This window comes from Thalassophryne amazonica, chromosome 4 (assembly GCF_902500255.1).
Source record: "Thalassophryne amazonica chromosome 4, fThaAma1.1, whole genome shotgun sequence".
Taxonomy (NCBI): domain Eukaryota; kingdom Metazoa; phylum Chordata; class Actinopteri; order Batrachoidiformes; family Batrachoididae; genus Thalassophryne; species Thalassophryne amazonica.
In genome coordinates, this window is record NC_047106.1 from 50,984,872 (window position 1) to 51,002,001 (window position 17,130).

The 17,130-nt window shown below is 41.1% G+C and overlaps 1 protein-coding gene across 1 annotated transcript in view; it reads left to right on the plus strand.

Moving 5' to 3' along the window:
* Positions 1-6,406, plus strand: part of si:dkey-260j18.2 (uncharacterized protein LOC325231 homolog) — a 44,155-nt gene extending 37,749 nt beyond the window's left edge. Inside the window, exons 4-5 of the mRNA XM_034167872.1 lie at positions 2,487-2,714; positions 2,862-6,406. Coding sequence (XP_034023763.1) covers positions 2,487-2,714; positions 2,862-4,359 — 1,726 coding nt within the window. The 3' untranslated portion in view covers positions 4,360-6,406. The remainder of the gene's footprint in view (positions 1-2,486; positions 2,715-2,861) is intronic.
* The last annotated feature ends 10,724 nt before the right edge of the window (positions 6,407-17,130 follow it).

The following is a 17,130-nucleotide window of genomic DNA, read 5'->3' on the forward strand; positions in this document are numbered from 1 at the left end:
GCACAACTGAGTGGACACCATTCGATAAATTCAGCTGGTTTTCGGTAAAAATTTTAACGGCTGAGAGATTTTGGTCTGGTAGTGTCGCCGTAAGGACGGCCCACGGCGCCTGACGGCGATCTGCGCTTCGAGGCGGCAGTGTTTCACCATTTTAAGTTGAAAACTTCCACATTTCAGGCTCTGTTGATCCAGGAAGTCGTCAGAGAACAGAGAACTTTCAGAAGAAGTCGGCATGAGGAGTTTATTCGGACATTCCATTGTTAACGGACATTTTGTAATGAAAGAACGTGCGGGCAGAGTCGCATGTCGGGCCGGACCCGACCGTGGGGGGTCGCGACAGGAAAAACACCTCCGTTGGAAACCTTAACAGGCAAGTTGGAACATGCCCAAGCTGTTAAACAATTTCTCAGTTACTCACTTGTTGAAAGCCATTAAAAGCCGCCTGAATTTTACAAATGGTTTTCAACACGGAGGTGTTTTTCCTGTCGCGGCGCACATAGATTCGCTGAGTTGTCACGGAAACAACTCTGCGAATTTGCGCGCACGTCTTTCATTAAAAAATGTCCTTAAACAGTGGAATGTCCGCATAAAGTCCTCATGCCGGCCTCTTCTGAATCTTCTCTGTTCTCTCACGACGTCCTGGGTGAATTAAGCCTTAAATTAGGATGTTTTCAGGTCGAAACAGGCCGACGACAGTGCCTGGAAGCGTTGCACGACGTCTTGCTCTGTGGGAAGTCCTTACAGCGACAGAAACACCCCATAATCTCTCATCAGCCGTTAAACTTTTCACCGAAAACCAGCTTAATTTCTCGAATAGTGCCCACTCGGATATTCCTCACAGGTCCAGAAAAAATGTTGATAAAGCAACGCGCGCCGTCTCGAGCAGCGTGTGAAACAAAGGAATTCAGCCGAGAGGGCGGGAACACATCTCACTCAAGGCCTGCCCACAGGGAAATGACGTCACCGACACGCGTGAAAAAACTCACGCATGCGCACGAGGGTTCAAGCATGACTGGTGTAATCGCACGTCATTCAAATCCATATAGTTAAAAAAAAAATAAATAAAAAGGGTCGGTTTATTATCTAATAAACCTTGTATGTAAGAGCCAGTGGTGGGCACAGTTCTGCTAACTGCTAATTAGCAAGTTAACTTTTATTTTTTTATTTTTTTATTTTTTTTTGGCGGATTAGCTTTTCAGCTAACTTCAAAAACCATCAGTGGACCAATTAGCTTCCACTAAATTTAGTTCTGCTAACTTAGTCCGCTTATGTTTTTTGCTGGCATAGTTAGTAATGGTCAAAAACATTTGTAAACCCTTAAATCATACATATTGGTTCCTGTCTGCTATGTGTTTTGCAGCTGTGAGGAGCCGAGCTCAACTCTACCCCAACAGAAGGGGCCTGGCTGCCAGGCTGCTACAAAAAAAGATCATTTACATTCACCATATAGTGCCCCAGACGTGTGGTGGAAGTCATGAAAAGCAAAGCAGGTTGGACTTGTAGTTTTGATTTTTGACTGAAAATTCTGTTTGTGATTCAGCGCAAGGAATAGTGACCATGTGATATTTGTGTACACTGCCATCCAGTAGATGGGTCAAAATGCATAGAACACTGCCACCTACTGGATGGCAGTGTGAATAGCATCTGCCCAAGTATTACACAGTCGTGCTAAATCACACTTAAACAGAATTTTCAGTTTTGCAAATGTTTTTTTTATAAATGAAAATGACATATTTACAAATATACATTTGTTTGTAAAAACCAACACGTTACAGTAACTTGTGTGTTGGTTTTACATATAAATAAATAAACCAACCAACCAGTGATGAGCGGAGGCTCATTTTCACATCTGTGTGGGTTAATGTTCAAACCTTCAGAATTAGTGCATTATTTTAAAATGAAAAGATGCTATATTTTCACTTTGTAAAAATGACAGTTGATGTTAATGTAGATAAACTATCCGGATTAATTTGGTTTATAAATCAAAACCTTAAGTCAAACCTGCTTTCCTTTTCATGACTTCAACTTCACATGTGGGTCATTGTATGTTGAATGTAAATGACTTTTCCTTACAGCAGTGGGCAGGGCACACAAAGACAGGAGCTCTAACCTGCTGGTTGTGTTGGGTTTGTGATCGTCTTTGATTCTAATCAGAAGCATTGACGGTGCTTAAACTCAAAACTGGCTTGTCAGTAGCTGAGTGTATCGGAGTCGATACTGAAAGTTAGCGGTTAGCTATAGGTTCCCCTAAATTTTTTTTTTTAGGGGTTTAGTTAACTTTTCAGTTTGTGGATTAGCGGTTATCGACGTTAGCTGTGCCCACCACTGGTCAGAGCCAAAATGACAGGTGTCAAATATATATTTCCGTGTGACTCTAAAGCCCTTTCATTTAAACAAGCAAATAAGTGTGACAGTCTTCTCCCCCCACCCAGGAATCAACTTTTCATAAACTTGATTTCTCTTCTTCTGACACTCTCTGCCTTCAGAGTCCTCCTGGCAGCAGTGAGCCCGTATTTCCGGGCCATGTTCACCAGTCCTCTGGTTGAGTCTCGCCTCAATGAGATCCGACTAGAGGAGGTGACGCCATCTGTCATGGAGACAGTCATCCAGTTTGTGTACACTGGTGAGGCGGGGCTTTCGCTGGACACGGCTGAGGATCTGTTTGTGGCCGCCAACCTGCTTCAGGTCATGCCCCTTCAAGAATTGTGCTCCAGGTAGACATTTTCAATGCTACTGTATGTAAATGAGTTAGCTGCCTTGTTTCTAAGACAGTTTGATGCAGTTTTACTGATTTTTCTTTTTCTCTTTTTTTTTTTTTGTTTCTCTTTGCCTTTTTTTTTTTTTTTTTTTTTTCTTTACAGGTTTCTATTTGAGCACCTTTCAGTGGAGAACTGCCTTGGGATGTACTCTCTGGCTCGCTCTCATCACGACCAGCTGCTGCTCCGAGCGTCCTTGAGGCTGGTAGCTCAGCACTTTCCCAGAGTAGCCCGGCAGAAAGACTTTCTTTTGCTTGATCACGGTACCTTAGGGAGTCTCCTGAGCTCCGACCGCCTGGGAGTGGACTCTGAGGCAGAGGTCTATGATGCAGCACGACGTTGGGCAGAGCACCAACCCTTGGATCGCTATGCTTACATGCCGGCGCTGCTCCACCATTTACGGCCAGGATTGCTGTCTCCAGAGGAGAGCAGAAGACTAAGCCAGGAGTTGGGGCCTGCTGCAGCTGGAGAGGGCCTTGGGGGCCCTCTAAGACCACGTGAGGGCATGTTTGAGAAGAAAATAGTCTGTGTGGATCTGATACGTCGGGAAGATGAGAATTTAGCTGCAAGAGACTGTACGGTGGAATGCTTTGACCCTCGGACAGGAAAGTGGGAGAAGTTAGCAGCTCTGGGATCACTGGTCAGCCCTGGCTGCACAGCTATTGGTGACAGATTGTTTGTAGTTGGTGGTATCTTGCAGACAGGTTCCGTGTCTGCATCAGTGCATGAATATGATGCTGTGATGGACCGTTGGGTAGAGCGACCTTCAATGGGCCAGCCTCGGGCTATGCTGGGTCTACTGGCTTGTGGGGACTCACTCTATGCCTTGGGTGGCAGCAACCGCTCAGCCCTACTCAACTCCAGTGAGATTATGGATACGGCTACACTTCAGTGGACTCCAGGGCCAGTACTGCCCCTGCCTCTACGCGCCTTTGCTTGTGCCCAGCTACGTGGAAGGATCTACCTGCTGGGTGGAACCACGCTGGAACAGAACCGAGCTGTGGTCCATTCAGGGGTTCTGATTTATCACACCTCAACAGATTGCTGGACGCGTGTGGCACTAGACTCTGGTGCCACCTGTCTTGCTGGAGGAGTAGCTGTGCGAGGAGGCGTGTGTGCTATTGGAGGATACATGAGGGATACCACAAAATTCTTGGATGGGAACTACACAAATCTGGAGACTTTAGATGCGACTGGGCGTGTAATGTTTTTCAGAGAGGGTAGGGGGACTGGGTTAGAGAGGGAGGTGACTGGAGGCGGGGTGGTGGTCGGTGGAGAGCAACGAATAGGTGCAGGTGGCGGAAGTGACAGAGCCCCAAGTCCTGTGGTTTTTCCTGGTTTGCCACGGCGCATTGCAGCTGGGGGTGTGGCCAGATGGAAACGCAGGATTTATGTGCTAGGTGGGGAAAATGGTTCACGGTTCTATGACAGTGTGTACTGTTGGAAACCTGGCTGGCGAAGCTGGGTTCAGAGACGTGAGAAACTGCCTGGAGATACTGGAGGTGTGAGCCAGTTTGGGTGTACCACTCTGAAGTTCCCTAAGAAACATATCCAGTCCAGACTGAGACGAGCCAAAGACAACTGCAAGAAGGCTGGAGACTAGTTTGATGGGGACCAGTACAAGTGAAGCGGAGGCAGAATTTCCATGTGACATAGTTGAATTCTAGGCTGAATTAGACAGAAAATTATAGTAGCTACTTTCCTTGTGACCTGTCCTAATTAGATAACATCATGACATTTCAGTGGTTTAGGTAAAGGAAGATACCACAGTGTACACTTTGAGCGCAGCCATACAGCTTGCATAGCATGGACATGTATGACCCCAGACAGTTTTGGTGGAATTTCCTGTGATGGATGGTCAACTGTATAGGCACAGAGCCTAGTATTCAACAATTTCAGAATAGGGAAAAAAATGAGCACGAAAAAGTATTGGTGGACTTGCGTTTTCAAGGGTTAAATTATATTTTGAACCTTTTAGTTGTATTTTCATGCTGTTATTTTAGTGCTGTAAATTCATCACTAAATCACTAAACTTTTTTTGTTTTGTGTTGGAAACTGCCAGCAAATGGTGGCAAAGACAGTGATGGACAGCTGAACTGAAATTTTGATCATGGTGTTCTCTGATGGAGCTTCCCAGAGGGATGTTTTTATTTTATTGCAGTTATGTTCAAAAGGTAGTAACACTTGCCAAGACGCTTGTCATCTTAAGATAGTCTCTTCTATATGTCTGTGCTCCAATGTGGTGTGCTTCCAGCCTGGTGGGAATAGCAAGTAGGAACATACCCTGCTGTTGTGACTGGTACCTGAAAGCCAGACAGTTGGGTACTCAGGATCTGGCCCCTTGCAATGGACAAAGTAATTCACACATAATGCCCTGCCATATGTAGATGGATGGCAGAAATCTGTACTCTATTTTAACTTAGTTTTGACAACAAAATTGTTTCCTGATTTTAAAAAAAAAATCTTACATCCCATCCACAGTATATAGAATGTACTTGTGTAGGTGGGGGCGGTTCTGAACAAATTAACTCTACACAGTCTTTCTACAAATATAGTTGGGTATATCGTGTTCTCCTTTGCCTTGTCTGTCTGTCTGTCTGAAGGCAAGTTGCATAACAAAAGAGTGGACAGGTTTTCCAGCAGTTTGTGGAGATTGTTCTTGTGACAGGGTTTCTGTATTTTAGTTGTGATCTCAATCTGAATTGTTTAAATTTTTTGCATTTCTTCTGTTACTTTACCATTGAGAGACAGGTTTTTCTTTTATATTCTTTGACATGCCTTCTTTGTGAGTTCACAATGAACAAATTAAGAAATCAGGTTTACTTATCTGTTGTGTTTGAATAACAGCTACTGCGTTTGCAGTGCTGATTTTTAATTTTTTTTTTCCCTTCTCCCCCTTTTTCCCCCCATAGGATAACTGAGTGTATAAAATGGCATGTTGAACAGTAGCAGAGGTATTTGGATGTGAAAGCGGTTGAGTAAAAATTAAGTACTAGTTTGTCTTCGTCTTTTTCCACATCTGCGTGGATTTAATACACGTCTGATTAACTTTCTCTGTACATAGGAGTCGTGCACCTCTCCATTCAGCCACTTTCCCTTCACATCTTCTATTCTGTTCTTTAATTTATGGCTTTCCTAAATGGAGTAGACCAGTATTTTCTGAACTTGAATAGATTAATTGTTTGTAGCTTTGGCAACTGTTTTCCAGCTGGAAAACTTTCCTGATGCTCCCTCTCTATTCATCCAGGCTTGGGACTGACACTGTGTTGGGCTGGTTCGCCCCCTGGTGGCTACTTTGAAGTATAAAGTAACTGTAAAATAGCATCATTCAAGATATGAAGGCTTTTTCTTGGGTTGAAGGAAGTTTTGCAGTGTGTGATCTTGTTCCACCATCTTTCTTTTTGTTATGCTTGTGCATATATTCCAGATGGGAATTTGAGGCTAATAACTTCAGATGTGTAAGATGGATACGCTAACTAGAGCAATAACAGTTCAAACAGTAAAATTTTACATGTTAACGGGCAGGTTGCCCATGCATTGACAGTTGGACAGTAGGTTTCAAGTGTTATGCAGCTCCTGGAATTCACTTAAATTAACAACTGCAAAATGGAATCTGACACAGTTGACCCTAGAGCAGGCCATTTAAAAAACTTTGACCATGTGTGAAGTCTAGTGTGGGAACCCTCATTAGAACCTTCAGTGGACAGGGTCTCAATTAAAAATTTTCTGCAGCTTGATCAGTCAATGTTTTGGTAGAAGCTTAACTGATAAAGTTGTTGTAAAATAAGACATGAAGTCTAGTATAGAGTGTCCTGTGTGCCTTCTGGATATTTTCACATAGCTCATCAGTTTAACTATTGCGATGTTTCAGCCAGTGGTCTAATACCCCCATATGTTGATTTATTTGCTTTCAACTCTCAATAGGCTGTGATACGCTTAATTTAAAACCAAATGAATGATACTCAATCTATATTGCCCTAATTAGCTGCAGGTTTTCACCTTTAGGTCACTTTCTGTTTAGTGAGCAACATGCCATGTAGTACCTGAGTTATCCTGCATTCTGAGCACCCAGTCTACCCCCACCCCATTTTTCATGAGCATACAACATGTTTTCGAATGGGGAGCATGCAATGAGATCATGTTTGTTTTATTTCTTTAAGAAAGTGACTTGAATAATGTTGGGCCTAGGTTACAGTACTGTGGGGGGGGGATCTACAAATGGTATAAATTGAAGCAAGGATGCTGCAATAAGGGGTGGGTGGGCATTTATTCAAAACAGTCTTAAATAGACAAAGCTGCTGATGTTGTGTGGTTGCATCAGTTATTGACCTCCTAAAGTAAGAAATTACCAGTCACATTTATAACTGATTTATTGCATGTGACTTAGCACATATTTTGACAAGAATGTCATTTATCAATTTATTATGTATTGATTATTGTCCAGGTTTTTGTTGACTTTTTTTTTTTACATTTGAACATTTCAGGTTTCACCTTCTCACTGATAACTTTTTTAAAATAAAGGACAGAGTACATGCTCAGAGGTTTTGCTCAATACCGCATGCACTATGATGAGTGCAGTTGTTGGTGAGGTGTCTTTTTATGGATTAAGTATTGTTGGAGAATTAGCTTGAGCCAGACTAATGTGCATCCATAAAGTATTCACAACACTTTTCACAGCCTTATTCCATAACGGATTAAATTAATGTTTTTTTTTTCTCAAAATTCTATACACAATACCCCATAATGCCAGTGTGATTGTTTTTGTTTGGTTTTTTTAAAATAAATTTTCCCCCAAAAAACCCCCACAAAGAATTCGCATACATAAGTATTCACAGCCTTTGCCATGAAACTCAAAATTGACCTCAGGTGCATCCACCTTCCACTGATCATCTTTGAGATGTTTCTACAACTTACTTGGAGTCGACCTGAGGGAAATTCAATTGATGGGCCATGATTTGGACAGACACACCTGTCTGCGTGTAAGGTCCCACAGTTGACAGTGCATGTCAGAGCACAAACCAAGCATGAAGTCATAGGAATTGTCTGTAGACCTCTGAGACATGATTGTTTCGAGGCAGAAATCTGGGGAAGGGTACAGAAACATTTCTGCTGCTTTGAAGGTCCCAATGAGCACAGTGGCCTCCAACATCCATAAATTGGCAGTCGTTCAGATTCAACAGGACTCTCCCTAGAGCTGACCGCCCGTCTAAACTGAGCGATCGGGCCAGAAGGGCCTTAGTCAGAGAGGTGACCAAGAACCCAGTGGTCACTCTGTTAGCGCCAGCATTCATATGTGGAGAGAAGAGAACCTTCCAGAAGGATGACCATCTCTGCAGCAATCCACAAATTAAGCCTGCATGGTAACGTGGCCAGACAGAAGCCACTCTTTAGTAAAAGGCACATGGCAGCCAACCTAGAATTAGCAAAAAAGGCACCTGAAGGACGCTGACCATGAGAAACAAAATTCTCTGGTCTGATGAGACAAAGATTGAACTCTGGTGTGAATGCCAAAACTGATGTTTGGAGGAAACCAGACACCATCCCTCCAGTGAAGGATGTAATTGTAAACTGTAATTGCTGCCAAAGCTGGATTAACAAAGTATTGAGCAAAGGGTGTGAATACGTATGTACATGTGATTTGTTTTTTTTGTTTGTTTTTTTTTAATTGCAAAAATTAAAAAAGCAAACTTCATGTTGTCATTATGGGGTGTTGTGAGTAGAATTTTGTAGGGGGGGAAAAAAATAAACATTTTGGAATAAGGCTGAAACAACAAAATGGAAAACCTGAAGTGCTGCAAATACTTTCTGGATGCACCGTAGAGTGTGGGGAAAAACTGAGTAGAATGTCAATAACCGTGATCATGTAATATGTAATTAATTGTTTTAGGACATGCAAGAAACACAGAAGGGAAAAGTGTGAAAGAATCCCAGATTCTGCTCAACTGACTTGACATTTTAAATTTTTTTTTTTTTTTTTTTTTTTTAATTGATGATACAAAGGAGCTGTTAATGTTTGGCCTTTCTTGTGGAATTGTTCACCTGATCCCTCAGCGATTGGGTCCCTTCGTGTCTCCTGGCAGGTTGCTGGATGTTCAGTCTCAGTGACGCGTGTGTTTCGCTGCGTCAGATGTGGGGCCCGTGTTGCTTTTGTGATTGTTAAAGGTCTTTGTTCCTGAAAGGTCAAATTTTGTTAAATTCCTGCAGTTTGTGTGCTGCTGTCAGCTGTGGGGCTGCGCTCTTCTGCAGGTTCCGACAGCGATTATCTAGTGATGTTTTATTGGAGGTGTAAGATGAGACAGGAATGTGGAGATAGGCAACAGGATACTGGGCCTATATAGGACTAACTTACTTTGACGAAGACATTATTGACCCTAATCTCAGCTGCATGTACAGTAGACAAATCCACATCTTATTTTCTCCTCCCACCTCATTTTGATTTGGTGCTTCTTACGAAGACGTGAGACTCTGAAAGCTGAGCCGTGGCTACGAGCAGAAAGAAGATTGACATGATACTTTTTCAGCGCTCCTCCTTTCTCTAACGCCTCAAGTTGCACCGTATGCTTACAGTTTGTATGACGTGAAAAGTGATGTGTACGCATGCTTGTGTTTTATGCTGGGGCATAAATCTGTCCATATGTACACCTACGTGGTGTCTCTTTGTTTTTGTTTTTTCTTCTTTCCAAAGGCGCGCGCTGCCCTCATTTGTACAATCTTATGAAATGTCTGAAGTGTAAAGCAAATGGATGTTATAATGAAAGCAGTGCTATCAAATGATTAAAGGACTATTTGCTTACGTTTTACTAGTCGTTCTTTTTGTAACCTCTTGATCATAGATCAGCTGGTTGGCAATCAAACTGAGAACTAAAGCAACATCATTTGCAGTAGAATGTGTTTGTAGTGCAGTGGATCTAATGGTAAACTGCTCCTGTAATATAAGTGTGTGAATAACAAGTTACCCCGCCTCACACCCTGTAGCTACTGGGACAGCCTCATTGGGACCCTTAATTGGTGTAAGCGGGTATAGAAAATCGATGGCTGGATGAATAACGTCCCACCCGAATATTAGGTACCAAATTCAGCCCCGATTGGTTTTGATCCAATCCAAAGCCCGAATTAGACGGTGAATTAAATGTGGCCCATGTGCATGCTCACTTATGAGGTCTTAGATCTAGGCCTTTTTTCACCAATACCACTTTGAGGTGACTTATGTTATTATTTGGTGTCATGTAAAACTGCATTTAATTACTTCTGCCAACGAAGTAATTTTTTACCCCTGTCTATGAACAGGTTGGAGCCCACAATTTTCTTTATGAAATTTTTACTGAAGATTCATATCTTGATAGGCAAGAGCTGATTCAATTTTCAAGGTCAAAGTCAGGAAAAATCTTGGAAAATTAAAAAAAAAATCCCTATCTTTAACATTAAAGAAATTTTCAAAAATTCATAACTCAAAAAAAAAATCATATTTAACACTCATTTAAATTTAACATTGAAATCCCCATCTAATGTATATTTTACATTATATCTTAATCAAACGTGCCCAAATCACACTCAGATTTGAAAGTGAGGTGCAGACTGTCACTCACTATCGCCTGACAAAGCTTGATCTGGATCTGATCCAGATTGTGGATTTTGTGGACATTTGAATTTATTATTGAAAAGCCCATTTGGTGTACATTTTGCATTACATTTCAATCAAAAGTGTCTCAGTCACTCTGATTTTTCTGTTATGGATTTACCTACACCACCAATATTGGAAGGAGGTTGCAGTTTTATGCCTGTTTATCTTCCAGTTATCACTCAGAAACCAAGTGCCAAAAAGCAATGACAGTTTGTACATAGAGAACCAATGTTATGTGAAAATTATCTGAAAAAGAAATCAGAAAATGAAAAGGTGAGGGGGGGGGGAACCTGACAACACAATAAAACCTATGAAAAGCAACTTCTAACAGGACTCTGGCCTTAAAAAAAATTTCCAAGGTAAAATTTTGTGGAATTGGATAGTGTTAGTGGAGGTTTGAGCTATTTTTTATTTTTTACTTGAACTTCCCACTTTCAGCAATGGGGAGGAATTTTCCATTCGGCCTGCACCAGCAGAGTGCAGTTGACATGGGTGATTGCACTCTGTTTTATGCACCTGGGTTGTTATTACCAGGATGTAGCAAGTCTATTTACTGTGCATGTAGTCCTACTGCGAGGACTCCTAGTAATTTGTTATAGGACCCAATCTTGGCAATCGATACTGTAAGTGCATTTTGGGGGTGTACGTTTTGTGTCACCGTCTTTGATACTTTGTGCTCATATCGTGCACTAAGGCAGTGGGTACAAAGGGATTGTATTTTGTCAATCATGGGAGCAAGTTGGATGTAACATGAAATGAGTCAGCTTGCCACCTGTAGTATGAAAGACTGTGCAAGTTAAACCTGGTGCATTGCTATGTAGATGGGGTTTTTTTTTTTCCCAGCAGGTGACATAAGAGGTTTTCTGGCAAGGAGACCGACTTCATGCATAAGTAAAATCAAAGAACACAAGCAGGAGCTGCCTGAGGTGAAGCAAGTGAACAACTTGTTCCTTCAACATCTCCTAGGACTACCCAGCCATCCTCCATATACGAGCAGGCGCAGAAAGCCCAAAACTGCTCCTGGTCCCTCCAGTGGTCAGCCCCCGTCTTGCTGCATTCTGTCTATGAACCCACAGAAGAAGTAAACCCCATCAAAATACAGCACAAACCAGTTATCAAGGCTTTTTTTTTTTCTTCTTTTTAGTTTGACTAAAATTTTAGATTTCCCTGTGTAAAGAAGCAGAGTGTGCACGTCACGAACCTACCCCTGTAAACTGTATTTGAATATTGCACCCACTAAAAATCAGAAAAACCCGAGCTTGGTTTCAGACCAGCGGCTTTCTACTGCTTCTTGAATGTATTGACAGTGATGTCATCAAGCAGATGTCTTGGCTATGCCCCTTTATTATTGGGGTGGGGGGGGGGGATAATAAGCGGTCAGCATGTCCATCCATCTATTTGTGCTTAGTAGTGCAATATCTCAAGAACCAGTTGACCAATTTCATTCATATTTAGCATAAGTGTCTACTTGGGTGATCCCCCAACATCAGTCAATTATGGTGACCTTTGGGTCAATTTCAAGGTCACAGCAAGATATTGTCATTGCCACCCTTGTTAGCGCTATATCTCAAGAACCAGTTGACCGATTTCATTCATATTAAACATAAGGGTGTACTCAGGTGATCCCCGACACTCTGTATTACTTATTTGGGGGAACCCGGGGGATATGTCATCGCCTGATGACTCTTAGTTTAAGTCATCTGCAAACATGTAAAGGTTCTTGTATAGGCTGAGCCCTTTCACCTGTTTTGTGGAATATATATAAGTTTTAGACAAATTTTAACAGGATTTGTTCAAAAATATATACTCGGAGTATTCAGAGAATGCAGATCTTGGTCCAGTAGTCCTCTTCCATGAGATGTTTCTAACCCTGTCACAATAATTGAAATACATGTAAACATGTCTTTTTATTATTATTATCAGTGTTGTAGTCATGTCCACCAAGTCTGAGTCCTGGGTCTCCAAGTCCGAGTCACAACAACTTGATGCCAATGCCATATATTATACTAAGTCATAGTTGCCGCAGCCCATTCCTGTAGACTCAAGTGTAATTTCAAGCCACAGCCAAGTGAGTCAGATCCATCCTTTTAAAATTTTTAGGGTACTTTCTTGACGCAGCGTGTTACGATCACAGGCATTAATACATTACCCAAGTGAGGGAATATAATAATGCTTGGGTAGTGACCAGGTTTTTTCTGAACATTTTTACAAGTTATTACTTGTAGGTGTGTGTGTGTAGTATGGTGGTGACTAGAAAACAATGCTTTCAAGCATTGCATGCATAGACCATCATATGCGTAAAGCTACAGTGATGGGCGCTTTTTTGTTTGGTGTCAGTTAAGTAAGTAATATTTATTTATATAGCACTCTGATATACTACAGCTTGTCCATATGAGCCTAAAACACAGGTTTCAAACTGATTCCACAAAGGGCCAAGAGGGTGCAGGTTTTCTTTGTAACCACCAATTCTACCAGGTGATTACATCCCATCTGCTCAGAGTGACATTAATCAGTGAAAGCAATTGAGAAAAAATATTGTAACATCTAATCTATTTGGGAGTATATAAAGAACAAAGGGAATGGGTCCCAAAACAAAACCCTGAGATATCACACAGGACAGAATTGATTTTTCAGCCATGACCAGATTCACACACACACACACACACACACACACACACACACACACACACACACACACACACACACACACACACACACACACACACACACACACACACACACACACACACACACACACACACACACACACACACACACACACACACACACACAGCTTTCTTCCTACCATCCTTAATTCCATCCACCTCTCCTCTTCCTTAAAACCTTCCTTCCTCGTTCTCCTTCACCATTCTGTCCTCCCTGTGCAGGTCTGCGAGGTTGGTGGCTCTCGGGCTCATCTCAGACCACAGGCCTCCAAGCATGAGCTCATCATCACTGGCAGGTAAACAAAAACTGCTGTACAAAAATAAAATTCCAAACGTGCAACTACCAAACTTTTTGAGCTCTTTTGCACTCTTGCAGTGCTTGCTTGGTCTTAATATAAAAACATTTACTGTGCTGTGTATTTTTTACTTGTACCTAAGACGCTGTGTGAAAACGTGCTTAATCAGCAGCTGCTCTAGCTGCTTATTTTTGTGATATGGTGTGGCTTCATGCATAAATTATTCCACTTGGCTTTTGGCTTGGGAGAAAATTTTGTGGCCTCTGGAATGAGCATTTTTTAATTGTGCAGAGCCCACCACAGGGGAAGAAGAGTTTGGTTTTGTGCCAGGTACAGGAACAACTGATGCAGCATTTGCATTGAGAGCAGTGGTGTAGTCTACATTTTTGAAGTGGGTAGACTGTGTTTTTTGCCAGTCATCAAACCCGTGCATTGCGCCCCGGTTATTAACATTTTTAACACCATAACAAATAGATCTATAATTTCCATCTGATCATTTATATTCTATATTTGCCACTATAAATGTGAGAAATGTGTCAGAATGTAAGTAAGTAATTTGCACCAATTGCAAAATACAGTATACAACAGTAAATCTAAAAGAGTGATTAAAAAATACAAAGATCAAACATTTATTTTTTGGCATCTGAAAACCTAATTTAACAAAGAAATTTAATCAGGTCATAAACCAGGAATAAACTGTTTAAATCCAGCCAAAAGTATCATATGCAAGCTACTGTGCATTGTTTAACAGTAAATAAGACAACTTTAAGTCACAGTCACTCAAAAAAAAAGTGACTGACTCCTTGTTATTAAGAAAGAAAAATTCTCTTAACAATAATAAGGAGCAGATTATTGCCTCCCAACTAAGTATATTGCAAGAGTTCACTTTTCCTCCCTCTATTTAGTATTGGATATGAGCCTGTACTGTCAAATTCAGCAGCTGCAAGATTCACCCTTCATATAATCTGCATGGTCCCACATTGTTTGTGGACAGTTTAGACGCATAAACAAAAACAAAACAGAACACACCTGTCTACATGAGTATGCACTGGCTGCAGAGCCTCACGCCTCCTACCACAATCTCTGTTGAAATTGACAGTCCATCATCAGGTCCAGAAGGGGACTGGAACCTGTAGGCTTTGTGGTCCATAAGGAAACCTACCCAGTATAAACAAGCTAGTATTAGTATACGTTAAGTTCCATTAAAACGGCAGCTAGGCTGAAGGACAGAAGCTAGCTCCCAGAAAATTCACATACAATGAAAATATGGTAGATGCTTTACTTTGCAGAAACCTTTTCAACCCATGACAAAAACATTGTAGGCCAAATCAGTGGCACAAAAGTATAGTATGAAGACAAGCAACTAACTAACTAAGACAACCATGCAACTACTGGGAGTAGTTTAATTTTATATTTTAACAATAAATGAACGGATCATTAAAAATGTCCATGAATCAAAGTCAAAAGACATTTGCACAAGTAGAAGCTCTCCACTTATTGTGCTCAAATTCATATTTTAGAAATGACTCTGTCCTGATAACATTAAAGGCAATTACATATTTTGTCAAAATTACAAATTGAAATAACCATTAAAAAAATTCATCAAGAGGTTTATGTCACAGAAATCCTACTTTACAATCACTGCAGTCATTGTTAAATTATTTCCTGTTGCATTTATAATAAACATTTGTATTTATTTACGGTGTCTGTTTTTCTGGTTGAAATGAGATATAATCTACCAGACTTAAAAAAAAGTACAAATTTCCATGTTATTTTGTCTAAAAATAAATGTCCGAGGGTCCTTATGTTAAACAAGAAATTATCTAATCTGAAATAACAGGTGGTTTTAATTTACAGATGAAAGGTTTCTAAAGAACCATTTAATGATTTATTTTGCTATTTTAATTACAAGTTTTTTTTAAACTTTTTTAATAGTAATCAGAAATTGAGGTAACAAACGACAACAAAAAAACATTTCCAAGGATTTTTCTTCATAAAACTGCTCCATAAATGAGCAGTCCTGTGACACGTTTGTTTTGTACAGATCAGTGGTTTATTTCTACACCGATCCATTTTGTACAGATCAGTGGTTTGTGTTTCTGCCACTAGTCTTCCGTGTTTTGGCCCGACGTGTCATTCCTATTGGACAACGCAAAGGTACGTCACGGCTCAGAAAGTTGGATTGGCTTGAACTTTGTCTACGTCAGCCTGCCGACAAGCGGCAATGCGTGCTCCCGTCAGCATCTAAAAAGCAACGCGTCTCATTGAAAATAATGCTTTTTAGACCGTTTTTTTTGACGCGCCTGACGTATTCAGTGTGAAAGGCCCATTAGCTTAGTGAACAAATAAAAAAAACTAGCTGTCGTAGGCTAGCCCACTTACCAGAAATGCAGACAGCGCCAGGTTTATCTCCTCCACTCAGGGTGCAAACTTCATCAATCGGCCCTGAAGCAGCAGGTGGACGTTTTGGGGAAAAAAAAAAAATCTAAAACCGAGGCCTGTTTTCTTTTCATTTATTTCGGGTAATAATCACCATCGATACTTCCAGCATTCTTCTTGTGTGCGGCTTTCGCGCTGATTAGCTGGTAGCCCCGCCCCATCTCTCTATGAGCCAATTAAAACTCTTATCCAGCAGAGCGAGCGGGGGTGGGACATACGGTGCACTCTGCAGTGATGGACGTCTGATGGCTGTCTTTTAAAGGGAGAAAATAAAATTATAGTCAATAAGCGTTTATTTTATTTACACCGTCACGTTCCCCGGGGCAATTTGAAATGGGTAGACGTAAATTCCAGGTCATCTTAGGTGAGTAGACGGCGTCTACCTGCGTTCTGCGTAGACTACACCACTGATTGAGAGAGATGGCTCCTCAAGAAGCAGAAAGGAAAAGCAGAAGGCTGTGATCTACACGGACTTGGAGAAAGGTTACGATAGTACGTGTGACCAGGGAATTCTCCGTGCAGTTCTAAGATTAGGTAGGAAACTCCCCAAGTAGCCTTTGAGAAAGGTCATTAATAATCCAACTTTCTCCAGCTGTGCAACGGGGCACTTTGCACAGCCGCATGCCGACATCGGTTTAGCAAAAATATTTGTGAACTCCATTCATTAAAAAATATTTGTTACTGTTGGAGCTCATACACTAATTCAATAAGCAAAACTGACACAAGGCATCACCTCAGGGAGCAGCTGAGTCCATCTGTATTTCAGTCTGTTACCAATAAACTTTCAAATATAAACTTCACATGTTCAATACATATCTGCACATATTGAGAGTATAACATTTTATCTTTGTGTTTGGTTACTTGAGTTGTAAATGTAAGGACAAATTAAATAGAATTGTGGGAAAACCCCAGAAGCATCTGGCCCTCATTTACACTGACAGGATGAGGAGGAAAGCTCAGTCCTGGGAGACAGCTCTCATCCTCTGTCCTGTGAGTTTGCGCTCTTGCAGTCTGAGAGGCGCTAGAGCAGGGGTGTCCAAACTTTTTTTAGTGAGGGCCAAATACAGAAAAACTTTGGCCAGCGTTAGCTCTAGCGGCTAGAGCTACGCTGGCCAAAGTTTCTTAAAAAAAAAAAAAAAAAAAATCTTTTGTACCAAATGCCGTCGCCATAATGAACTCAAAAGTGACCACAAATAGAACATGAACTGCCTTACTTGTTTTAATTTTATTAGATCTTATTTCATGTTTTATTTTCCTAGGTCTTATTCTACTTCTTCCTTTACTTCTATGTATCTTAGCTATGTTTTATTCGTGTGTTTGTATGACTGTATTTTAGTGTTGTCTTTTTTGTG